Source organism: Martes martes, assembly GCF_963455335.1.
Source record: "Martes martes genome assembly, chromosome: 1".
NCBI lineage: Eukaryota > Metazoa > Chordata > Mammalia > Carnivora > Mustelidae > Martes > Martes martes.
Window position 1 is genome coordinate 161,651,014 of NC_137888.1, and position 25,258 is coordinate 161,676,271.

General features: G+C 56.4%; 1 protein-coding gene across 1 annotated transcript in view; it reads right to left on the bottom strand.

Annotated features, from left to right (window-relative positions):
* Positions 1–940: 940 nt before the first annotated feature.
* The window catches only part of NUP210 (nucleoporin 210), a gene marked incomplete at its 5' end in the record, with an annotated part of 107,296 nt that continues 82,978 nt past the window's right edge, over positions 941–25,258 (bottom strand). Inside the window, 15 exon segments of the mRNA XM_080811331.1 lie at positions 941–2,356; positions 3,577–3,660; positions 3,733–3,828; positions 5,593–5,809; positions 6,789–7,039; positions 8,572–8,718; positions 9,727–9,844; positions 12,490–12,626; positions 13,868–14,088; positions 16,075–16,250; positions 17,633–17,807; positions 19,803–19,894; positions 22,303–22,461; positions 23,304–23,435; positions 24,399–24,479. Of these exon segments, the coding sequence (XP_080667457.1) occupies positions 2,256–2,356; positions 3,577–3,660; positions 3,733–3,828; positions 5,593–5,809; positions 6,789–7,039; positions 8,572–8,718; positions 9,727–9,844; positions 12,490–12,626; positions 13,868–14,088; positions 16,075–16,250; positions 17,633–17,807; positions 19,803–19,894; positions 22,303–22,461; positions 23,304–23,435; positions 24,399–24,479 (2,187 nt within the window). The 3' untranslated portion in view covers positions 941–2,255.

The following is a 25,258-nucleotide window of genomic DNA, read 5'->3' on the forward strand; positions in this document are numbered from 1 at the left end:
TGCGGCAGAAGACCCGCTTGATCTTAAGGCTGCTGGGAGTGTCCTCTCCTGTTGAGGGAGGCCGTCCTGGGTCCGGGCACAGGCTCCACAGACAAGGACCTAGCCATTCTGGTGGCCCTTACCTGGTCTGCTCAGCCAGGGGAGGGACGACGTGGTGTTGGGGACACCACCCACCATTTAGTCCATTTCACGAGCTGCACGGGACACCGTTGCCCATGTTCTGTCCCCACAGTCAGTCGTGTGTTGGCTTCCAGCAGCCAAAAGGGCTGCGGGGCCTGGAGTGTGTTGTGGCCACTTTCCACCCAGCTCCGAGTTGGTGGTGTGGGTCCTAACTAAGAAGGCGGGTGACGTGAGGGACAGGTGGCCTCCGCCAGAGGAACCTCTGGGTAGCCTGCCACCTTGGGTGGCCCCCTAGTCTCTCTAGGCATCTGTTCCATGACACAGGACAGCAGAAACTGCCTTGGGCTCTCACGGCGAGCCTGTGGCGGGCCGGTTGAGGACCACCCCCAAGAGGAGCAAGTACCCAGACAGGCAGAGGGTGAGGGGCTGGGGACTAGTAGGCAAGGGGATGGTGATCCCAGGGAGGTCAGCTTCTGAGGAGAGTGGGGGTAGAAACCAGGGGGACAGGAGGAAGGAACAGCTACAGAGTGAGAAGTGCCCAAGGGAGAGAGGGAGATGGGGTGGGGAGGCCGTGGTGACACCTGGTGATGTGTGGGCAGGGCTGCCATGTCCTTGGGCACCTATGGGGGCCCCAGGCTGGCAGCCATGGGAACACAGCACGGGAGGGAGGCCTGGGTGGCCAGCCAGAGAAGGGGGAGTGTGGCACAGAGGGGCAGCAGAACAGATCTGATCCCCAAACCCATGTAACCAGAAGCAAAGTCACCAGAGCCTGGTCCCTTCCAGGCAGGACATCGGCAATTCTGGCAACAAGCATGCCCTTCTTACGAAATTAGAGAGAGCTTTATTAAATAAACCGAGTAGAAATGCGCCTATTTACATCCAAGTTGTCAGTTTGAGCTCAAGTAATATGCAAGGCACAATTCTTCCTGTCTCCAGCTTTACAAAAATAAATCGCACGGCCTAGCCCTAGAGGCCTGAAGCGGATTCACACTTGTGGCTCAGAGTCAAAGTGGACGACTCCCCACGCAGCAGCCACGCGTACCTGGCTCGGGGGCGGGGGGTGTCTCGAGTTCATCCTGAGAGTGGCCTGGCTCTTGGCCACAGGCAGAGGGGCTGCGGTCTGGAGGCCTCCGGTGCTGAATGAACAACGGGCTGGGAGGGAGGAGGGCCTTTTCTTCATTGTCTTCTCCCTCCCAGCTCCTTCCTGGAGAGCAGACCCACTGCCCTCACTGGCCAGGCCGGGCTCCGTGGCTCGCCGGGGAATGCCACGGGGAGATCGGGGCCTGCACTGGGCGGGCCAGAGGCTCAGGTCTGCTGAGATGCAGGAGGAGGAACAGGTAACACTGGGTCTTTGTGCTTGGGCGGAACACAGTGGCTTCTCCGGAAGAACACAAGGAAGGAAAGATCCTGGTCTCTGGCTCAAGGACCTTTTCCTAACTACGATTCCATAGAAAAGCGGAGAGAGAGAGAAGGAACCAGCCCCACCAGATAGCCCAGTGGGGCTGCGGCCAGGTCCCAGGAGACGTTTCCATGCTTAGGAAACAGAAACACAAAGGCTGCCTTCAATTCACAGTGGTCCACAGAGGGGCAGAGATCAGTCGGCTCACAGCTCCCACGGCCCGTAGTGTCCCCCGGGGAGGCTGAGCCAGCACGGGGTCCCCATTGCTGCGTTCCTGAGGTTTCTGTGTGGTCGCGGGGCCTGCACCTGACACTCATGTCTGTTCTCTCTCCTCATCTCCTAGCAGGAGCCAGACTAAGGGTAAAGTTTTCACGGCAGGGGGAAACCCCACAAAAATCCCTGAGGCCACTGCAGTACCAACCCCTCCTAGGAAACGGAGCTTCTGCCTGTTTAAAGTCTTGAGAAGAAGGGGGTTCTAGAGGCTGGAGGGAAAAGAGAAGCAGGACTGCACGTTGTCCAGAAACCCCAGACAACCAGGCATGAAGGAATGAGCCAGCGTGTTCGCAAAGGCTAAGAACAAAACCAAATCCAAGCCACCTGGGACTCCTACGTGTCAGCAGCAGCTAGCGGGCATGGCCTGAGCTACAGGCCAGGACAGGCAGCGAGGGGGCCTGGCACTCCAGGCTGGGCCGAGCAGGGGTGTCCCCACCGTGGGCACGCAGGGCCGGCCAGCCGACTAGTGGGAGGTGTATGCGGGGCTCCACAGCCTTGAGGGCGGGCTGGCTCTGCGGCTGGGAGGCAGAGCGTTGAAAGGCGTCGGCGACGAGGCAGCGAAATCTAGGGGGGAAGAGAGACGAAGTGAGGAACAGGGCAAATAGGAAAGCTCGGCCTTCCCCGGGGACTCCTCAGTGGCCAGAACAGCCCCTGGGAAGAAGTGTCGGCAGCCCACCTCGGCCACCTCGTTCCCCCAGCGACTGGTCCCCCAGGCAGCCCTGGGCCAGCGGCGTGATGTCATCCAAGGGATGGTAGTGATGGCCGGACATGCAGGGAGACCTGGAGCGGAAGCCTGACCCCCCACTCCCCCACAGCAGACCTGTGGGAGAGAGCAAGCAGCGGGTCTCAGGACCACATGGAAGCATCCATGAGCCCATGGGGCATGCTGGGAGGAGGGCCTGGCCATCCCGGCAGGAAGAGCTCCTTGAGAAGGCTGCATGAACAAAGGCTCCCATGTGAGCAGAAAAGTCTGGAGTATTCCAGAAATAAAGCCAAAACTCCGGAGTGGCCTCAAGACACTGAGGGAGGGGTGCACTGGGAGACGGGGTTAGAAAAGGTGAGTGCTTGCTGCGAGGCTGGCTGGGGGACGTTTGTGGAAGGCTATGGTGCTAGGGGTCCAGGGTGCATGCGGGATCTTGTCACCCAGGAAAATGCATCTATATACGAAACTCTTCTTCCAAAAATTCAGATTCTTTGAAGCCTGGCCATACCCTCTTGGGCTCAACAGACACCTGTTCAGGGGAAAGAACCCTCCAACGGAACACAGAAGATGTAAGGGCTGCCACGCACCGTCGTGGTCGGACACTGCACTTCTCACAGATAGAAGTATCCCCTGGAGCTGTACAGGGTCACCAGGGACAACTGGACTATGAAGAGGAATGGTCCTCATGATTCCTCTCCCTCTGGGAGATCTATCACTGGGACTGTCCGAACCCGCATCTCTGAGTCAGCCAGCCCAACCCAGCTTCGAGCCCTCTGTGGCAGCCCTGGCACGGGGAGCCAGTCCCAGCGAGCACACCCACAGACAGCTCCCTGCCACCAGCCCGCCACCCCGTACGGTTCTGCCTGGGAAAAGCTCTCCTCGCCCAGGACCAGTGTACCGTTACCCCTCCCCAGCTCCCTGATTTGCCTTCTGGGCCTCATACCTCAGCTGCCACTCTTGCCCAGGGCTAGAGCTTCTGAGACTTGGGGTTCAGGGCCCTGATCCCCACCTCCTCCCTCAGGACCCCTTCCTCTTAGCCCCAGCCCTGCCTGGCTGCATCCGCCAGTGGGGGGGTACTCACAGTGGGGGCTGTGGCGAGGGCTGGCTCGGGGGGAGAGGGCCGGAGGTGCGTTGAGCTCCCGGGGCGCGCAGACGGTGTGGTAGGCTGCAAGACCATGTGGCTGGTTAGAGTGTGGGGGGGGGAGCAACCCAGTGCACACAGTGCGGCCCACCTCACCTATGATCATGACAGCAGTCCCAGCCAGCAGGGCGAAAAGCGTGAAGAACATCACTTGGTAGGAGTCCAGGAAGTGCTGGAAGAGGCTGGCGCCGTCTGCGACCGATGGAAAGACAAGTCACCAAACCAACACATGGAGTTGCCTTGTGTCTGTGCGCCCAGCCAGAGGGTGAGGTGGCCTGCCCAAGGCCTGGGGTGAGGGACCAGTGTCCGGTCCTGTAGGGCAGTCACCCCAGTGCTCCATTCTAGTCCATTCTGGGTCACTGGAGCCAACCCAGTTCCATCTGAGGCCCCACTTTCTTGGTGGGCTCAGTGTCCATACCCATTGCAAGGAAGAACAGACGTGTGTGGGGGAGTCAAGGGGGAGGGGACATGCCCGGGAGGCAGCTGTGTTGCCTGGAAAGGCAAGGCAGTGTTGAAAGTGTCAAGCCATGAGCTGCACTGCTCATGACAATGCCAGTCAGTGTTGGGCAAAGGCACTGGACAGGGATATTGCTGTTCTCAGAACTGAGACCCATGCCCCAAGGGATGCCAACATCATTTGCTCCAAAGCCATCGCACCTCTGGGGCCCTGCCTCGGGGTGGTCCAGACTGTGGCCTCCTCTTCCGTCTCCCTCTACCTTATCCTGCACCCTTCTCTCCCTCACTGGGCTGTCCTGTGTCAGGACACATCCCTGCTTGGCAGTAAGGAGGTGTTTGCCTCTTCAAGTGCCCTTTACCTCGGTCCCATCCCTACAGTGTGCTCCCAGCCAGAAATGACCAGGCCACTTTTTTGCTCTCAAGAAAAGGCCTGAGCCCCTGACCTGGCATTCAAGGCTCCTCGTGGCCCAGCCTCTTATCCTGCACATCACCCCAGGTTCTTGCTGACTGCATTGCCCTCCCCCAGCTACTCTTCCTTCCGGACCTGGTGGAAGCAGCCCCTTTGAATGGTACCCTCAAGCCAGCAGAGGTAAAATTACCCCCTCCGTGTGCCTCCATTCCTTTCTTGCTGTGTTTATAATCCATGCCCTATTTGGGGTGGGGGGCTTCTCAGGCCTCTGTCCAGCACAGGGCCTGGCATGCAGCAGGTGCTAATAATGTCCACAGAATCAATGAATCGCCTATTACTGAGCACCTATGGTATGTTAGGCCCTCTTCTAGGCGCCATCCCCACATACAGTGCTTAGTTTCTAGTGGGGGAAGACTGGTGGCAATCATGATTGTATTAATTAATCATTAACTAATGAGCAATTAATTAATCATTAATTGTATTAATTATTCCATAGGCTGACAGTTGAGAATAGTGCCATAAAGATGGAAAAAGGCTCGAGTAGAAATAAGGTTCGAAGTTTCCTACTATATGAGCAGAGAAAGTTTGAGGGAAGGTTGGCTGGATGCAGGCGGGGGTTGTTGGCTAACGGGCTATCTGGGGGAAAGGCATCCCTGGCAGAGGGAACAGTGAATGCCAGGGACTTAGCTGGGGGCCGCACATGTGCCCCAAACAGGAGGGAGGCCAGCGTGGCTGGAGCAAGGTGCTTACAAATGGGTGGGGAAGGTGGATTATGTGGGGCTTTCCAAGATCCTGGAGACACTTGGGCTTTACCTCCTGAGGGAGGTGGGAGCTATAGCAGAGTATTGAGCAGTGGAGGGGCATGGTCTAGTCACTTTTCAACAGGATCCCTCTAACTGCCGTGTTGAGAGCAGACGGGGAAGCAAAGCACGTGTGGCTGCTCGAATGAGCCATATTCGCTTTGCTGGATGTTCTGCGTTTCTGAGTCGTCCTGTTATCGATGCCCCCAGGTTGTCGCAAACAGCTAAGACCATGCAGCCCAGCCCTCCCCACCCAGGTCCATCTCAGCTGTGTCCCGTCCCATGACTCACGAGGACCAGGCCCTCGGCGATCCATCACAAAGGCCACAGTGACCGGAATGGTGATGGCTTGGTTAGTCATGGGGCTGGAGAAGGTCAGGGCAGTGGACAGAGGCCCCTGGCTGCCGGCTGTGGGATCCGAGACGCCGACGGTGTAGGTGATGAAGCTGGGGAGCCCCAAAGACTTCTCCTTCTCAAAGGCCAGCACGGCTGGGGACCCCGATTTCACCTGGGAGAGACATTAGGGCTGGAGAGGAGCATGCCTCACTTCTGCCTGAAATGCTGTGCTTCCCTCCTGGGCCCAAGGGTGGAGGAGTGGAGACCCCTCCCCAGGCCCCCTTCCTAGCCAGGTGATGATGCCTGGGTGCTTCTAACTGACAGCAGGAAATCTGCGAAGTCAGGGAAGGAGGACGGTGTCTATACTTAGAGTGTTTTTAAGGAAAGGACAAATCAATACCATTGAATTCTAATCAAGGGTTCTTTAAAAAAATGTTAAACTAACATGAACTATCACCAAATGCCAACTTTCCAAGGGAATAGCCTGGAGCTCTGTTCCTGGCTGATCGCCAGCAGCTCAACCCCAAGGCCTGGCAGAGCCTCTGTCACCAGCAACAAATTCATCCCTGTCTCTCTCCAAGAACGCTCAGCCACATTTACGGCAGCAAGACAAGGGCTGAGGTAAACAGAGGAGCCCAAACCCCCTTGGGCCTGTCACCCCAGATCTCCCAATGTGCTGCATGGCAGGACACAGGACACCATTTGCTCAGCACTCAGCAGATGGGAAACTGAGGCCCAGAGCAAGGGACTTGTCCCCAGCTGTGCAGGTGTCAGTGACAGGTCAGGGATTAGAGGTTTTCCCTCCTGCCCCATGTCAGTGTGCAGTCCTGCATTGACTTCATTCACTGAGCATACCAAACGTTCACTGAGCACGTACTATGTGCCCGGGAAGCCCTGTGCTAAGTACTGGCTCCACGTACTTAACTCCTGGTTGGGGAAGACTTGCAGAAATCACAGTAATTCATACAGTGAGACAGGCTCATAGATAACGGTAGTGGCATGGGAAGAAAGAAAAGGATATAGCGTATTCACATTTTCTTCTAAATGTCTCATTTTAAAAGAGAGGTGGCCCAGGCCTCCACATTCCCCCTGGGCCTCCCTGCTTCCCAGTCATCTCCGAGGCCCCTGGCTCACGTGTGGATGCCACTCACCTCCAGGTTCTCGAGAATCTCCATGGCACCAAAGACCTTGACCTCGGAGCTGGTGTAGTGGTTGCTCAAAAGGATTTCAGCCTGGTCGGTGTACAGCCCTGGGCTGAAGGGCACCTCGGCACCCACATGCTCTCTGGGGGCATGGCTGCCCGGGATGGAGGCGGTGACCAGCAGTGCCGTCTTTTTCATGCTGAGATGTTTCAGCTGCTTGTCCGTCAGCCTGTGCATCGTGACCGAGCAGAGGTACCAGCCTGTGGAGATGAGGATGTTCCCCATGGTCCCCTCTCCTGCCCGTGTCCTGATGCTACGCTTTCTACTGGCTTCTCTAACTGGACAACTCCTACCCTCCTTCAGAGCCCACCTGAGGCATCCCCTTCTCTGGGACCCTCCAGGGACATCCCCTCCTCCAGGACCCTCCAGGGACGTACCCCTGGTGGCTTGGACACCCTCTCTGGGACCAGCACGCTGGCTCCCTTCCCAGAATGCTCTGGTTCACCAGATCCCCATTGCCCTGACGCTCCCTGGGGTGGGAAGGCGCGGGCCAGGGCTGCTTCTCAGGGCCCAGCCATCCTGGCTCAGAGGGACTCTGAGTCAATGACCAACATTTACCCTGACCCGATGCTGGGCTTACAGGCCGGCGGGGGCTGACTTCCAGTACAGAGACGGGAAGTTCTTGGAGGGCATGGATTGGGACTATTTTGGTACCTGCTGCATCTTCCGTGCCTGCCCTGAGTGGACAAACGAGTTAAATGGATACTGCCAAGGGGGGCCCTAAACAGCCCTCCCCTACAGCTTAGAACCTGGGTGCCTGTGCTGGAGTCGCTTCCATGCCCATGCCGGCCAAGTGCCCCTCGGTGGGTAAGTCGGCCTTCTTGCTGGCACGGTTTCCCTTGGTCAGGTGGGAATAACATTTCGCCCCTCATGGGGCCACATTCGCGGGTAAAGAGGACATGGGACCCCCGGGTGCCCACTCGGTACGCTTGGGCCCGACACATGACGTGCCCTGAGGACGTACCTCTAGCGTCTTAGGCAGTGGCCTGGGTACTAATCCGAGCCACAGGGAGCTGCAGGCTGGGCTTAGGGCCTGGCACAGTGCTGCGGCTAATTCCCGCTAATTAAGACTGGGCTGCATGTTCTTAGAAGGAACTGAAAAACGGGCCAAACGCTCACCAACAATCATTATCATACTGATGCTGGCAGCGACCATCAAGGACTCGATAGGAGTGTGTGCTGGCCCATGCTAAGCAGGTCACAGGCACCATCCTACCAAACCCCTGAAGTGCCCCAGGAGGGCACCCCTTTTCTTAGGGTGCATTGGTGACAGTATCACTTGGCCAGGATGCCAGGGGCCCAGGCGGCCGCTCCGACCCCAGGGCACCAGCCTTCAGCTCCACAGGCTGTGGAACGGTGATGTTCTGACACACCATGTGGTCTGAACTCGGTACCCAGGACCCTTCTAGCCATTGCTCGTTTGCAATGCTCAGCCCTGTCACCAGGGCAGGCAAGGCACCATCCTGCCCAATTTGCAGAGCCTTGACACCCAACGGCTCTGGGCCTCAAGCCCAGCTTTTCCAGCTCAGAAGTGTGTCCTTCCTGCCACATGGAGGGGGCTTCGGAGAGTGGCTGTCACCCAGCATGGGCCTGCCAAGCCCTCCTGGTGGCTGCAAGGGACCCGCGTCCAGAGGGTGGCCTCAGTCCCCAGGCTGGGCTCCTGACAGACAGGGCCCCTCCGCACAGAGGCATGGTGGGCCAAACACACCCATTCGAACCCTTGCCAACTCACCCAGAGTTGCGTCAAATCCTGGCTCCACTGTGAAGATGTCGCGTGCTGGGAAATCGAAGACGTCTTGCTTGAACTGAACCTGGCAGCTAATGAGGGATTCCGGACGCAGAGTCTCGATGACTTCCATCTGGGCTGGGGAGCACTCCCCTGGAGATGGGAAGTGGGTGAGGAGGGTGTGGGCCAGGCCCGCCCGGGGCCTGTGCACCTGCCCGAGGTGCCCCAAAATGAGGAAGCGAGAGCAGGCCGCACACACAGGCCAGAGGGGTTGTGAACTGACGCTTGCGGGGAGCCCCAGGGCTGCCCCCAGCTTCACGATGCTGCTGGAGGTTACAAAAGCTGAGGACAATTCTAGGGAGGAGGAGGGCCATTCGGAATTGGGGCAAGTCCAGATCCGAATTTGAGCATTTGTGCTAGAGGCTGTATCCAACAGCCCGGCTGGATGGGTCAGGCCCACTAATGTGCATCGTCTGTCCCTGTCAGCGGGGAAAAATGGGCAATTTATTTCTGGACATCAGGAGGGCAAGAGTTCCCCATGAATACACTGAGGATCATTTCGGTAACTGCATGGTGCTGTCCCCGCACACTGAGGTAGGAAAACAGAAGTGAGTGGATACAGTAAAGGTATCTCATCAATCAGAATGAGGACAGCCATATTTAATTCCACCCGTTAAGTGGTTAAAAAAAAAGAAAAAGAAAACCAACCAAAAACAAACAAAAAACCAGTCTATATTGATGTATTTATTCTTGACAGCTGCTGTCCAGGGCTGTCATGGGCAGGGGACAGGGTCGAATGTTCCATGCACGGCTTGGAAGAGCTAATTATAAAAATCAGCCGTGAGATCTCTGCTAAGTCATTACTTTCTGGGATTCAGGGGGGAAAGTGTGGCTTTCTTTCCTCAGGTGACCCAGGGCCGAAGGGGCATTTCTGGCTCAGACACAGGCTATTTCTGGGCACCGGGATCTTTTAGGAAGGTCTCTTTTCATTGTGTCTGCTTGGGGAGGACTTGGATTTCTAAACAGCTGGAAGCAACAGACAGAAGGAGTTTAAATGCAGCTCTGGCATGAGTTTGAGTGGGAAAAGCAGACAAAATGGCAGCAGAGCCCCTGAGCCTGGCAGGGCCCCTCCCCGGACCAAGCAAGCCCCTCACTCTCTACCTCTCAGGTTAGAGCTTCTGTCTCCCACGGTGACGGTCACCTTGGAGGCCTCCTGGAAGCTGGTCTGGCCTGGGCGGACGGAACGGGCCACGATCCTTTGAGGGACACCAATCGCCATCTGAGGAGGGAGCCGAGGCAGCTGCGCTGAGCACCGACCATGTGTGAGCCTGGTGGCTGGGCAATTTAGTGACCTCACCCTCCTGCCTGTGATGAGGCACAACCCACTGCACAGGGGACAAGACTGAGGCTCAGCATTCGAGAGACTTGCCCAGAGGTGGTGGAGCTGGGGTTAGACCCTGGGGTTAGACCTACAGCCTTGCCCTCTCTCTGAGCTGGCTGTTTTTCCAGACCAGCAGAGCCCCAGCTGGACTGTGGGCCTGAATTCATTCAATGGTTTGGGGTGGGCTACAGAGTTTGGCTCCTGGGACAGTTGTGATCACTTCTCTGTTCATCAGTTTGGTTAATTAGGCTTTCGGTGAAGAGAGAAGGCACTGTTTTACTTTACCGTCATTTATTCAACATAAATCACCTGGATGCAAATGCAACCCACATACCCTGGGTAAGGACTGACAGCCCCAGCCCCCAGGCCAGACTGAAGTCTTCCCAGATTTTTTCCTACCCATCCCCTTTGCTCATCCTGCACCGGCCACACCCAGACCTCCCCCACCCCCCACCCCAGCTGTGCGCCAGCCTTAAGCTTCCACCCTCCCTGCAGAGACCGACCCCGTTGGTCCTTGTAGGCCAAGCTCGAGTCACCCCCTCTAGCTGGAAGCCTGTCTACCCATCTCTGGGCAGGCACTCAGCATTTCCTGCCTCCCACAGATCTGATTTCTAACAGAATGTGATCTCCCTAAGAGCAGGGATGCTGTCTCACTCCTCCCCAAAGCCCACGCAGCTACCAGGGCCATGGCTGATGCAGAAGCATAGGCAGGCCTACGGGCTGGCCCCAGGGCCTTTCACTGGTAGGCACCTGCACCCTGGCCCTAGGAGTTCTCCTGGACTCCTCCTGACCACCATGCTATCATCTTCTCCCCACTTCTTCTTCCTCCTCCTCCACACCTTGCAGAGGGGACCCAAGGCCTTGCCCCTCTCCCCTCCTGCTCTAGTATGTTCTGCACAGTTCCGTCCATTCTCAGGTCTTCCAGAACCATCCCTGTCCTTAGCCGCCAACCCCTCTCCTGCTCCCTGCTCTGGAGCTCCAGGAACACCTGCTGCCTTACCACCAGCCCCACACAGAGGAGCTGTAACCACCTTAGGCTGGCCATGTCTCAACTCACTCATCTTCCACCCACGCCAGCCCCTCCTTCTGCACCCTTACCCACCCCCCACCGCAGTCAGCGTAAAGGACCAACATTCACCTTGCCACCCAAGCCAGACCCTGGGGGAGTCATCCCCAAAGCCTCTTTCTCCCTCAATCCCTACTTCCAAATGGTCATCGATCTCCAATGACTCTCCCCGCTCAGTCTCCCCCCAAACCCACCCTTAGTTTCTGCCCGCCCAATGGTGCCAGTCCCATCCCCAGCCCCCTGCCTGGTTTCCCTGCAGCTCTTCTCCCTCTCTTGGGCTCTTAGACTTTGCCAGGCACTGGGACCCGTTCCAAACCTTACCTCTGATCTAGATCACTCTCTACTGTAAAAAACAAACAAACAAAATCCCTGATGAAGCCCTCCTAGGTTTAGCATAAGCTTTTGTCTCTTTGCTGTAAAGTAGTAACAGTGCAGCTAATACGTACTGAAAGTTTGCTGAGTACCATTCCAAGCGGTTCACACATGTGAGTGCCTTTAATCCTTACAACACTCTTCTATCCATTTCACAGACAGGAAAACCAAGGTGCAGAGAGGTGAAATAACTTACCTGATGCCACACAGCCTCTCAGTGGCCCAGCTGGGATGCGAACCCAGGCAGCCTGGCCCTGAGGCTCACATGCTTAACCACTCCACAGAACTCCCTGGAATCCAGGGTGCATCATGATGGCTATGCCAGCCTCCACTCCCCTCCCCCACTGCCTAGGTAGGTTCCCGCCATCAGGGCTGGGCTCTGGAGCCGGGTGCAACTTTGCCTATGCCACGCTCTCTCATCCTGCTGCCCCCTCCCTCCCCCAGACAACGCCGCCCAGCCCCTGCCCACTCTCAGTGGCTCCTCCTGGGACGTCAGTCACCAGGTGCCCCTATCTGGGATTGGCTCCCCCACTGCACAGCCCCAGCACTAAATGTGTGAGCTATTAGGTTAAACTGCTGGATTCGATCACGTGCACGCTGGCTCTAAAATGAGACACATTTGGAACGCGGCCCAACGTGGCTCATTGATTCATTCTCGGCTGGAGATAAACAGAGGAGAGAATGGTTTTGTTCGCCTCCAGAAAGACTCAAGGGATGGCTTTCCGGGGAGGCTTAACTTCGTCAGTGATGCCAAATCACCACACCGGCCCACCCAGCCCAGGACTCCCAGGAGGATGCCCACGGGGGACCTTCCTGCCTGTCCACCAGTGTGTGGGAGCCGGGGAATGGGGGGACGGCAACTTCAGGACACCAGCCCATGTCATGGCACTATTTTTGAATGCGGGGAGGCGGGGGCCTATGCCAAAAAGGGAGCTCGTTCCAATCCCAAAGGCAGGGAGGCAGCGGAATCCAGACTCATGACTCCGGATCCTGATTGCTAGCAAGATGCTACTGCTTCTTTGCTTGAGAAAAGGGAGTCATTCAGTAGAGAAAGCTAAGGGTTTCACCCCGAGAGGGTCAGCCACGTGTGCCCCCGAAGTCCCACCTCCTTGTAGGTCCTCAGGTGCCCAGCAACCTCGTAGTAAATAGTCACAGATCCCACCTCTCGGGCCACCGCCACGCCTGTCCTCGGGTCGACGTGGAGGACGTTGCTGGCTGAGGAGCTCCAGGTTCCAGAGAGGCCTGGGAGAGGAAGCACTGGCTGTCACTCACCATTCCCACAGCCAATACCATGGCCAAACTCTGTCCCCCAGGTGACCACATCAGCCTCCGGCCCCGCCCAGCCCCATGCTCCACATTGCTGCCCTGAGGGCTCAACTCGTCACCCTCAGGGTAGAAGCCATTCATCCCACTGGCCTTGGCATCCTGGCTGGGGCCCACTCCCCACCCCACCCCAGGCTCCTGGCTGTAGCCACCCGGGGCTACCTGCAGGCCTAGGCACCTGCTCTCTGCACAGCTGCAACCCCTGCCCAGAGTGAAACTCCCGCCCTCCTTTCTCTCCAGTGCCTCCCTGCTTGTAATCTCCTGATCATTCCCTTGTCCTGGGATGACCTGGGAGCTGGCCCTCTCCACAGGACCACCCCTAGCTGTTTATCCAGTGTTTTTTAGCAAACAAAGCCAGTGTCAGGCTTGAGAGCGGGCGCTAGACAACATTTCTTAGTTAAAAGCCAATCACGTTACAGAATATAGACCACAAAATAACCACCACATTCTATTTCTGGTGAGTTAGATTTGTTTTTCTTTAAGAGCAGTGTTTAACTTCCTTTTAAAATGAATTAGATAAAGAAAAATAGGGAGTCAATTTGAAACTTTGAAAAAAAAATGATGTAGGTCATGGATGTACAACACAGGTGGCGTGGGAGCAGCTGAAATCTGGAAATCACAGAACGGGCCCAGTAGCTATTCTCTGCTTACATTTCCTTTGGGATGTCCTCTGTCCAGCCCTGCAACCGCTAGGCACAAGTGCCTTCATATGAAATAGCTAGTTCCTTGGGTGCATTTTGAGGGCTGGATTGGGAGGGCCCCCCGCCTTAGTGGATATGGGATGTCTCCACAGTGGCAGAAACTTCTACCAGACAATGCTTCGCGAGCGCAGGGGCTGGCAAGCTTGCTCTGTAAAGAGCCAGATGGTACATGTGTCAGGCTGTGGGGGCCTGGAGGTCTTTGATGCCACTGCTCGGCCCGGCCGTTGTAGGGGAAACACAGCCACCAACAGCACGTGAATGAAGAGGGATGGCAGAGTTCTAACGCCATCCTGTTTGCAAAAAGAGGCAGCACACTGGATTTTGCCTGTAGGGCTCTGATGCCTGCTCTTGGACCTCCTCCGAGCTCTGCTCGTCTTACCCGCACCAAGGGAGCCTGCTCCCATCTTTGGGGCTGCCCGGATTCAGGAGGAGTCCCCGGCCCGTATCCATCTCTCTTACCTTCCAGGCCGACCAGGACTGTGGCCAGACAGAGCACGTCTCCCACCACAAGCGTTCCGGACAGCTCCGGGGAGATGGCCTGTTGGACGGGCAGCGGGACGAAGTCGGAGAGGCCCACGTGCTCGACATCCCACACGCTAAGCAGCGTCAGGCCGACGCTGATGGTGCGCACGATGCATGTGTGGTTGGTGGCGCCCTTCCCGATTTGCACAAACTCGTCTCTAGGCACAGGATGGGGAGGTGGACGCTCAATCTCAGGGAAGAGGTGCCTGACCCCGGAGGGAGAAATATGGAGGCCCCTGCCCAGACAAGCTTCTTGCTGACCGTGGCTCCAGACATCCCTCCGGCTCAAGGTTACTGAGCAGCTGGTGCAGATCTGGGGCCACTGCAGGCCATGCTAAACCTGACCTCCTCTCCTCTGTCCCGGGAGGAGCCCTTGGCCCACAGCTGGGGTGGCCTGGAGCACGTCCCCATGTTCTAGAAGGGAAAACTGAGGCCAGAGGGCAAGGGGAGTTACAAAGCACTTGCCAGTCCCTTCCCAACAGCAGGATGGGAGGTTCTCAGGAGGCACGACCTCTGTCCCCTGCCTCCTCTAAAATGGGGATGAAAATAAACCCATGGCGTCCTAGGCTTGATGCAGCGCTAAACCAGGTTGGTGGCTATAAAGCACAGGGACCAGCAGCTGGTGCACGCACGTGCTTGGTCAGCACTAGGCCTGGACTGGCCGGCCAGAGAGGCAGGGTTTCTGGCTTTATCACTTCCCTCCACTGTGCCTTCTGATCCCTTAGGCCTGACTGGTCCCCAGGAGGCTCCCACCACAAAAGGGCCAGCACGACTTCTTTGGGGTAGCCAAGGGGCTGGGAGGACCTGCCTCCACTTCCTCCAGGGTAGCCTTGGTTCCAGACCGAGACACGGCTCATACCACGGGCACAGAGCTCCATGGTTTGCCGGAGGCCTTCGCGACTATGGCCTCTGTTGATGGCTCTGAGGACGAGGCAGGTTCCCCACACGACAGGTATGGAGACTGAAGCCTGGAGAGATGAGCTGCCTTGCCTGGGAAGGGTCCACAAAGGGTAGAGCTGGGGCTTGAATTGGGCCTAAGTCCAAACCCCAGTCCTTCTACCATGCTACTTCCCCAGTGCTTGGCCCTGGGTATGTGAGCCACAGGGAACACATCTGTTGCAGGCCTGCGGGGAGGCCAACTTGCAATGGTCACTCGCACCTGCATATACTCTTCTGTCCCCGTACTCCCTAGAACCCCTGCCCAAGCTGTCCTCTTTCCTCCCGTGCCCAACCAATGCCTCTCTCTCCTGCTTTTAGCTAGTCTGTACCAGAAGCTTTAGAATCACCTGGGGGTCTCCTTAAAACACCAAGTGTTGGGTCCTGGGAACTTGCATTTCTAAGGGCTCCTGGGTGCTGTTGGCCCAGCTGGTCTGGGGACCACGCCTTGAGATCACTGCTCCAGCAGACCCAGTCAGAGGTTTCAGTGGGCCCAGATGGAGGCCATGGCTCTCTTCCTGCTCTGGAGAGCACCCTGTCACCTCACCTGAGACCTTCCAAAATACAGCTGCAGCTAACAGCTGTAAGAGATAGCCAAAATGACTTGCCCGTGGAGCCAAATGCGACCTGGTATTCAAACCCCACTTCCTGGCTGTGTGACCCAGGGCAAGTGGCTTGACCTCTCTGGGCCTCGGCAAATGGGCTATAGTGAGGCATCAGTGAGACACAGCAGAGGCAGTGAACATCACACTCCTTCTTCACCAGCACCGGAGTGCTGGAAGGTGTGGGCCTTACGGGGTGACCAACTTTTGCATCCGCCAATCACAGAGCCAATGCATTGGCCATGACTGTGTCATGGTTCCATGTCCCCTGCGACAGGCTTTCCCAGGTATACAGAAGTCTTACCTCAAGCCCTCCAACCCCAACCCCAAACCCCGACACCTGTGTCTCACCTCCTGCCCACCGGGGACATCACCAATAGCTTCCTGCCACATGGTAATAAAGGCTCTGGGCCCGTTTTCCCCTCACTCCCACCTCCTGAGCAAGCCCAGGGCTTCCCCTGGGGCCCTACAAGTGTGGCACGTCCCCTCCTCTTGGTGACCGCAGGTAATGAAGTCTCCTTTCAGTGGCACTAGACTGTCCAGTTGCCATCCAGGTCCAACTGAGGCACTCCTTCCCGTGAGAAATGAGGGTCTCCCACAGCCTACCTGTTGGTTGCAAAGCTGAGCACCGAGTTGTGAGCATGGAAGATGTCTCCAGAGTTGTCGTGGAAGTGGACTGTGAAGGTCACAGTCATTCCCAAAGGCAGGGCTGCCAGAGCCTCCTTGTTGTGGGTGTGCAAGGCGGGGCTCATGGAGATCCTCAGGTAAGAAACAGGAGACACCTGAGGACATGAGCAGATGTGGTAGTGACCGCTCTGGGAACCGGCCTCCCCAGCTAGATACCGCCCTCAGGAAGGACCAGGGACTGGATTGACGTGGGAGTCCTGGAAGGAGGAAAGGCCTTGGTCTCCTGAGAGTCCTGAGCTAGTGATGAGATTCCTGCCTTCCCACACAGCGGGCCAGACTCATGAAAAGAAAACCCAACCTACAAGAGCCAAAACCCGTGACTTTGAAAAATTATTATCATTATTCATTTTGCAAAAATATCCCCTAGGCTTTGAACGTTCGGTTTCTTTGGGAAACTTGGCTCTCCAGGAATTCAAGTGAAGGAATGCCTGTTGGGGACTACGGGGGAAGCATTAACTGGGGGGCACTGGGAGGCTGTGGGTGCTCCAGGAAAAGCAGAATGGGGAGGAGGGAACCCGAGCTCCAGAGACGGCGCCTTGGCCCCCTAACTCCGAGTAAAATCTATCCTGGCCAGAACGTTCGCTCCCTCGAAAAGACCTAATTTCTGGGATAAAGCTCAGTGGGTGCAGTGATAGGTAAACAGCTGGTGCTCAATACCTATTTGCTGAAGTAGGATGAGCAGTGAGTAGCTTCCACTTACTCAAAAGGTGGAGGGCTCCCTGCAAGGCACCCACCTTGAAACAAAAAGGCACTAATTAAGGAAGCAGGTCAGGGACCCAGGCAAAAATCTCAAAACTTGAAGTCACGTGTCTTGTCTGTCACTCAGGATTCAGCCTGTGGCGAGGAGATACAGGAGGGAAATCTGGGGGATCCACCCAAAGGATGCCTAAGGAGAAAGCCCCAGCACTAAGGAGCACGGAATGGCAGGGGGCCATGGAAAGTGTTGTGATAAGGCTGGGGGACACAACCCCGAGCCCAGCCCATGTGGATTAGGGCCCAGGCTCTGCCTCACAGACACCAAGAGTGACTCACTTCCACTATAAGTCTCACTTTCCTTGCCTGTAAAATGGGTTACTGAATTCTCCATGTCGCCATGGATATAATGCGATGATTTCTGTGCTGGGCATCTAGCACATGCAGCCACTGCTCCTGGGCACCAATCAGGTACCGGCGGCCCCATCGGGACACGGGGGTGCCAGTCCCAGCAGATCATAGGCCTTGCTGGGCCTCAGTTTCCCCCTCTGTGAAATGAGGCCGTTGCGATCAGTAACCTCCAAGGACCTTCAGCTGTGACATCCAGAAGATGCTATAGCTTTTCCTCTGGGACCTTTGCCCCCAAGTTATCCTTCAGTGAATTCTTCCATACAATTTCTCAGCTCAAAGGTGAATAGATCCATTTTACACCTGCGAGGGACAGGTTTTTCCTTCAATGCTATTGCTTTCATTACTCTAAAACAGAAGGAGAACACGATCCTACCTTTACGGCAAAGATGATGGTTTGGTTGGCCCCGAAAGGCTCTTGGGCAGTCACTTCGATTGTAGATGTCCCGATCACAGACCCGGACGTCAGGAAGCCCTTCTCGTCCACGTGCACCACGGGGACCTTCTCCGGCCCACCCAGGACGCGGTAGCTCAGAGATGCCGCACCATCCCTTTGAAAAACAAACAGACCCAGTTTTTCAGAGCGCAGCAGGTAGAGCAGGTCGCAGCGAAGGGGCCTGGCGTCTCTGCCCTGAGAGGCAGCCATCTGGGCTTCCCGAGGGCTCCTGGGAGAAGAAAAGACCTGAACCTGGCCCCACTGTACATTAGGACCCGGGTGGGCAGCCTGCGCATAACCTCCTTGGTCCCCTGTGGGAAACCTAATATGGAAAACCGATGGTTCCAAGGAGAGCGTTGCTTCTGGGAGAAAAGACTGACAGCTGAGCTTCTCTTATCCCTTGCATGGGACATTTGCTGTAAAGACGTTTCTGGGGCGGACTGTTTTCTCATTTACCGACATAAGGCGGCCTGGCACAGTGGAAAGTGGATAGGGCCCTGAGTCGGGCAAATCCTGAGCACAGTCCCAATGCCTGGCAGACAGCTGCGTGCCTCAAGGCACCTCGTGTCTCCTCTCTCGGCCCTCAGTTTCCCCAACTGTGAAAGGGAAGCAATGGTCTTGCCCCCTCTAATTTCTAAGGGCAGGGGACTGGGTGAAAATGGGCTACTTGCTCAGAAAACGGTTCGTAAAGCTGCCAATGATCCTCACTGGTTAGAAGACAAATACCATAGTGTTTTATACTCTCTCCCATGTGTTTTGTTTAATAAAGAAATGACAAGGGGCGCCTGAGTGGCTCAGTGGGTTAAAGCCTCTGCTTTCGGCTCAGGTCATGATCTCAGAGTCCCGCATCCGGCTGTCTGCTCTGCGGGGAGCCTGCTTCCTCCTCTCTCTGCCTGCCTCTCTGCCTACTTGTGATCTCTATCTGTCAAATGAATAAATAAAATCTTAAAACAAAACAAAACAAAACAAAACAAAACAAAAAAACGACAAGAAGGAAATGTGCTCGCCCCCAGGGCTAGCCCCGGGTCACCTTGCTCTTTCTACGCAGCCCTATGGACCCTCCTCAGACGACGATAACAAGTGCTATTGCCTCGGCTGCAACTTTCTGCCCCATCACCACCCCCTTCCTTGGAACCTGCAGAGGTCCTGCTCATCCTTCAAGACCCAGCTCAAGAGGTGCCTGCGGGGCTCAGTCAGCTAAATGTCTGCCTTCGGCTCAGGTCATGATTCCAGGGTCCTGGGATGGAGCCCCAGTAGGGCTTCTCGCTCAGCGGGGAATCTGCTTCTCCCTCTGCCCCTCCCCCTGCTCTTGCTTGAGCTCTCTCACTCTCAAATAAATCAAATCTTTAAAAAAAAAAGACCTAGTTCAAGCATTTCTATCTGACATGTCTCCCCTAAGTCCTGGCACAGAAGGCCCTGCTTTGGGTTACAGCTTAACCATCATACCTTGTTTGACTGTCGCCCTTCTCGTGCAGTGCTTCTCTTCCCCACCATGGGCGCACCGGATGGTATTTAGACACCTGTGTGTTTCACGCAACATGCAAGTACCCTGTGGTCCTTGGAGAACCTCCCTTGGCAAACCGCTGCTCACACGCAAGTCAGGGCTACCAAAGGCACCCGCGTGAAGGCGAGACAGGAATTACACCGGCAGTCACCGATGTGCGTCCCCCCAAGTGGGGACCTGGCTGAGTGCAGGGCTGGGGTGGGGCCCAGAACTTGCCTTTCACCCTGTGCCCCAGTGATGCCCATGCTGCTGGTTCAGGAATGCTACCCGCCGAGCAGCGTGTCTTGAAGACAAAGGGGCATTTGGAAGTTTAACTCTTCCAAGGTGGTACATTTTCCTCCTTTGAAGTCGCGGACTGGAGCAGTGGGCATTACAAGCTCACTGGGCTCCAGGGAAGAAGAGACAGGCCCACGGGGACCAGCAACGTGGAGCCGCAGGAGCAATCGACAGGGCAGGGAAGGGGCCTGCAGAAGCCGCACCCACTTTGCACAGAGAGGGACGCAGCTGGCTGGAAGCGTCTGCGGCTCCTGACAACTTTGACAAATGAGTCGTCGGACACGGAGCGCCGCTCCTCAGCCTGCTGCAAACGAGCGCTGAGTCACGTACCTGTTTGTCTGAAGCTTTATAAATGAGTTGGGTGACATTAGTATTTGTTCTGCTTCTATTTCAGGGTTCAGCAGCAGCAGCTTCTCGAATACCTGGAACGGAGGGCAAGGTTGGTCCCTGGCAGGCGCTGGAGTCCCGTCCAGCCCCCGTCCCCCCTCCTGGCAGTGAGACCGGGTGGGGGGTGGCAGAGACAAGGAACACCATTGGGGGCACCTGCCAGGTGGCAGGGGATGGGATGGGAAGGGCAGGCTTTTAACAGAGGCCAGGGGTGTGATGAGAACGGGCGGACAGGCTCATGTGTGCACACCCCAATGAAGCCAGGGAGCACAGGCTGCTCCCCAGGTTCCCGTGGTGGGGGGATCTTTGTGGGCATGGAAGGAGGTGTGCAGAATTACAGGGCTCAGGGTCTGTCTCAGCTGATCCTCACTGTGCCCAAGTCGGGATAACCCCTAGCAGCCCCTCGGCCCAGATCTTCCTCCCTCTTGTCGTGCTCTCCTGGGAGCCACGCTGTGCAGGGGCGGGCGGGTAGGTCAGTGAACCAGGCTGGCAGGTGAGAAACCTGGTCATGTCAGAGCGAATTGGATCAAATCTGATCCTCGCTTCCCAGGAGCCCCAAGGCCTGCCATAGATCCCCAGCCCACGGTCGCAGCTCTTACGGGAACTCCATACCCCTTCCGACAAGCACCCTAATTGCCTACCACCCTTCCAAGTCCTTTACTCTACGGGGCCTTGGGAGGACCTCTCTTGGCCTCTGGGCCTGGAGGCTGAGTCCAGCTTTGTGCTCCCCCACTGGCTTCTGATCTCATCAGATGGGCTGGATTCTAAAAGGTCCAATTTTCCTTCCCTCCCAGCCTAGCTATGTTCTGATCATATACAAAAGCCCAAACGTCCTCATCTGTAAAATGGGTCTAAAAGCAATAATCCTCGCCACATTTGTCTCAAACAGCAGCGGGCCTCATGTGGCAATGGGAGCAGTGCTTCCTAAATGGTGACTGATAAATCGTCTCTGGGAGCAAGATGGGGTTCTGATGTCGGCGGGGGTGTCCCTGCACTGAGCAGGGGGTACCCAGCATAGAGGACCAGTTCTGACTTGGACACATGCACGGGCTGGGAGATATAAATAGGTTTCCTCCCGCTTTTCTTACATGCATGTTCTTTGTTGCCCCTCTTTGGAGGGAGGGGTGGGGGTGAGAGGGATCTTACTTTCCTGTTAACTCAAGTATCAGGAAAGCAACAGTGCGAGCACCAGGGTCAACAGCGACGGACCCGTGGCCTCACCACCCAGGGGACGACGATGGGAAACGGTGGGGCTGGCTCCACCGAGGGGAGGCTGCTTCTCATCGCCTGCTGATTCTGCCATGTGCCAAGACACCGAATCTTTAGGACAGGCTGCCTACTGGGTTTTTAGACAACATCTTCCTATTTTTAAATGTTGGCAACAAATAAAAATTGTTTCAGAGCGCTGCATGAGCCAAAGCAAATACATCTATGGGCTGGATCCAGCATGTTGAAGTTTCTGAGGTACTCAAGCCTCCAGCTGTCAGCTTGGGAAACTGAGGAACAAAGATGTTAAGTGACTCACGTGAGGTCACAGACTGTGGAAGCTGCAAAGCCCTGTCTTTAATCCCGTGAGAGGCACCAGACATGAGGGGCTTGAATCTGTTTCTTTTCTAATGATATTTAGGGACCACTTTCAGTTTTTCTTTGCAATTTAGGGGGACCCAGAGCTTACTGAGTCCCAGATGGGAGATGAGTCCCAGATGGGCAGAACGGGGACCTCTGAAGCTAAAAATGCTCTTCAGAAGCAACTCGTCCCCTCCCCAGTTTTACAAGGGCCCCGAAGGACAGGGGAGGTAGGAGGGCAGGCAGAATATACGGGTGCCAAGCCCCGGGAGGGAGAAGAGCCATCCCAGGCCGTCCACACAGCATAGCCCTCTAGGCCTTTCTGGGCCCACCGCCCATTCACCACAACCTAGAGGGGACACTTGGACCCCTTCCCCCTTGGGCCGCAGGCTCGTCCTCAAGCAGCAGCCCCCGCGGACTTCATGGGAGCACCTCCCAGAGGAGACAACACTGGGAAGCGGGGAAAGGCAAGTCTGCCTCCGTTAAGTGCTGAGTATTTGTGAAATAAACACAGACAATTCAATGAATGCCCACAATTTTCCAGCTTCTTCCTACCACGAAGGTGCCTCCAACACCAAGCATAGAATTATCTGCTATTTGGGGAATACATCAAGCTATTTCAGACCTCCAGGACTTTGTACACACCGCTCCTGCCACCTGGCCTGCCAGCCACCCGCCCCCATCCTGCTGGCCCGGGGGGCAGCCTCGACTCTGGGCTCCCACAGCACCTTATATACTCCTGGCCCCTGCAGACCGAGAAGCCATCAGGTGTAGGGGTGGTAGCAGGGCTCATGTGGGCCCGAATGGCCCTGGGTCGGGGGCGGGTGGGCACACTGGCTTTCCCTCTAATGGTGGCTCCTATCCCCCCACACTTTACCTGGATTTGGATCTCATCGGTGAGTTCTTTGGCAAGGCCGTGCAGCTGCCCAGCAGCGGGGTCCAGAGCCTTGACCACCACCCTCAGCCCGGTCCTGCCTTTCACCCGGCCGTGCACGTTCATGGCAAAGTTGTACTGTGACGGCAGCTGTAGTGAAGCCTGGGACAGACACCAAACGCGTTCTCAGGAAGGGCCTAGGGCCCTGGTATCCCTGACAGCTGGTCCTGGGAACAGGACCCTCCCAACCACCCCCTCCCTGTTGTGCACAGATAAGGCAAGAAGAAACCTCCCCAAACCAACCCTTACTTGGGCCCTGCATGACCACAGCGCACTGGGGGTGGCAGACCAGAGTCACCGGGTCTGGCTCCCTGTCCCATTTCCCCACTGGCGCACTGGGAGACATACGCCAAGTCCCTTCCTTTAGATGGGCTCCAGACAGCACAAAGAGGGAGCCAGTACCTTCTCTTCCAGCTCTGAGGTTTGAGGAAAGGCCAGGGTCCCTCTAAGAAGGGCTAAGGGGAGGGGAGTTTGTCCTCAAGGAAAAATCTGGAAAAAGCCCCAGGGCTGCCCGGCATCACCTCAGAGAGAAGGTGAGAAGTTACAGACTAGGGACCCTGACCCAGACCCTGTGATGTTCTGGAACTTCTGCAACCTCCCCACAGCCTGTCATTGTTGCTGCCTTTTGAAGTTGGCTACTATGAAGCCCGTCCTTAGCGCTTAGCAGCGTGTGCTTCAAGTGGAAAGGGCTACGAGTAGGGAGAGCTAGGAGCCCAGATTCCTGGACACGAGAGGACAGGGAGTGGAGGAAGGACACTACGGGAGGACGGTGTGGTGGCAGCATTTGCAAGAAGCTGTCCTGACGAGCCTTGAGAGAGAGAATGGGGCCAGCAGCAGCCTGGGAGGGAGGGCGCAGACCTCACGGGCAGAAATACGGGGAGAGACCTTCCTGCTCTGGACACTGGTGCACGTGCCGGGGGAGGGGGCCCTGGGTGGGTAGTTACCTCATGGTGTCTCCCCCGGATGTCCAGGATGTCCCGCTTGGTGACAGACCAGTGGAAGGTCAGGCCTGGCACAGCATTGCCAAAGGAGAAAGGGTTCTGATTGTTGGTGATCCCAGTGATATAAACAGGCATCTGCAGGAGAGAAGTCAAGCCCGTGACCACCGGAGTCCCACTGCCGAGAGGGCCCCCCAGAGCCCCAGGGCACTGCCTGTCTCCTTCGTGCTGTGGGACGTGTGCCCCATTCTTCCCTCACCAGAGATGGGCCCAGTGCAGGGCAGGAGGGGCGGTCGGAACAGGCAATGATCAAATGAAAGACAAAACAAGCCCCTCCGTGCACTGTCCTTCTTGGGCTGTGGACAGTGTCTCATCTTGGCTGACCGACCCCCCCTCTTCGTGATGTGACCCTCCATCCCCCCGGAGCTCCAGGGTGCCAGCAGCCTCCCAGATGGCACAGCTCATTCTGCCCTGGGGTCCCTGCCTCTGCTCTTTTCTCTCAACCTAGCCGGGGGTCCCCACACATGGGGGGATGGGCACGGGTGGGAATTGCAGTTTCTGAGTGCTCGCCAGGGAAAACACGTGGAGGAATACTGCCAAAAGCTAAGGCAGACTCCGTGCCAGGCTGCCGGGTCGATCTCCAGTTCTATCACTTACTAGCCATGTGACCTAGGGCCCAGGCCATAAGCTTTCTACGTGCGTTCATTTCCTCATCTATAACGGAGAGATGACATGCGGGGCAACCTCACGGGTTGTTAACAAACATTGACCGAGTTATTGCACAGAAAGCGTGGAGCAGGGTACCCGCCATACAAGCGTGAGCTCCTGTTATGTGCCAGGTGCTATTCTAGGTGTGGGAAGCTGGCAGACTCTGGGGGGATGGGGCGGGGCACAGGTGTCCCTCAGTAATCGTGCTGGAGAAAACACAAGGGATCTGGAGCAGGAAATATGGGGAAGGCTCCTAAAGCTAGAGCTGAACCCATGGACTATTGGGGGGCCTGCTGAATGGGAGAGGGAATAGCGACCTAGCCACGACTCCGCCAAGCTCATCCCGAACCAGAACTCAGAGCCCAAGACCCGCAGGAGAGCTTCCCGCCTCACCTGGGTTCCTGTCCTCATGCGAGTGATGGGGGCTCGGATCCTCACTGCCTGGAGAAGCAGCACCTCCACCTCCACGAGGTCCTAGGAGAAGGGCTTTGGGAGTTCAGGCTGGCTGTGGGAGGGACTAGGGGCTAGCAACGGGTGTCACATGAAGGGACCCCTCCAGGGAAGGAGGATCTTGTCAAGGCCAGCTTAGGGTCCTGCAGGCCAGGAGGTCCTCACAAGATGTCCAGCACCTGTTCCTCTTCCCGACGCAGCCTGGCTTTGTGGGTGGCTCACCCCCCAGAGATCTGGCTGCTGTTTTTCCTGTTCCCTTGGGGGTCCCACCCTGGGCCTCTGAGCTTAAGAGGCCTATCTGAGCCAGCTGCTCCAGGTCCGCACTTCAGGGACTTGGGGGCGGTGACTGGGGTTGGCCCTTCTGGGTGGCCCTCATGGGACAGGATTCGAGTCTCCCAACCCCAAATCTAGCATGTGTCTCTCTGTAAGTGAACAGGGTACTGTGACGAAGGCAGGACACAGAATCTGGCTAGAGTAGACTGTATATGCTCTTTCATCCCAAAGTCTATACTCGAATTAGTCTGGTCAAAAATTAATTTTAGGGGTGCCTGGGTAGCTCGGTCGGTTAAGCATCTGCCTTCGGCTCAGGTCATAATCCCAGGACCCTGGGATGGAGCCCTGTGTCGGGCTCCCAGCTCAGTGGGAGCCTGCTTTTCCCTTTGCTCTTTCCCCTACTCATGCTCTGTCTCTCAAGTTAATAAATAAAATCTTTAAAAAAAAAAAAAGATTGACTTTATTAAGTTTCTTTATAGTGCTACTGACTCTTGCTAAACCCAGGCTACTGAAACCTGTAAGCCTTTTTT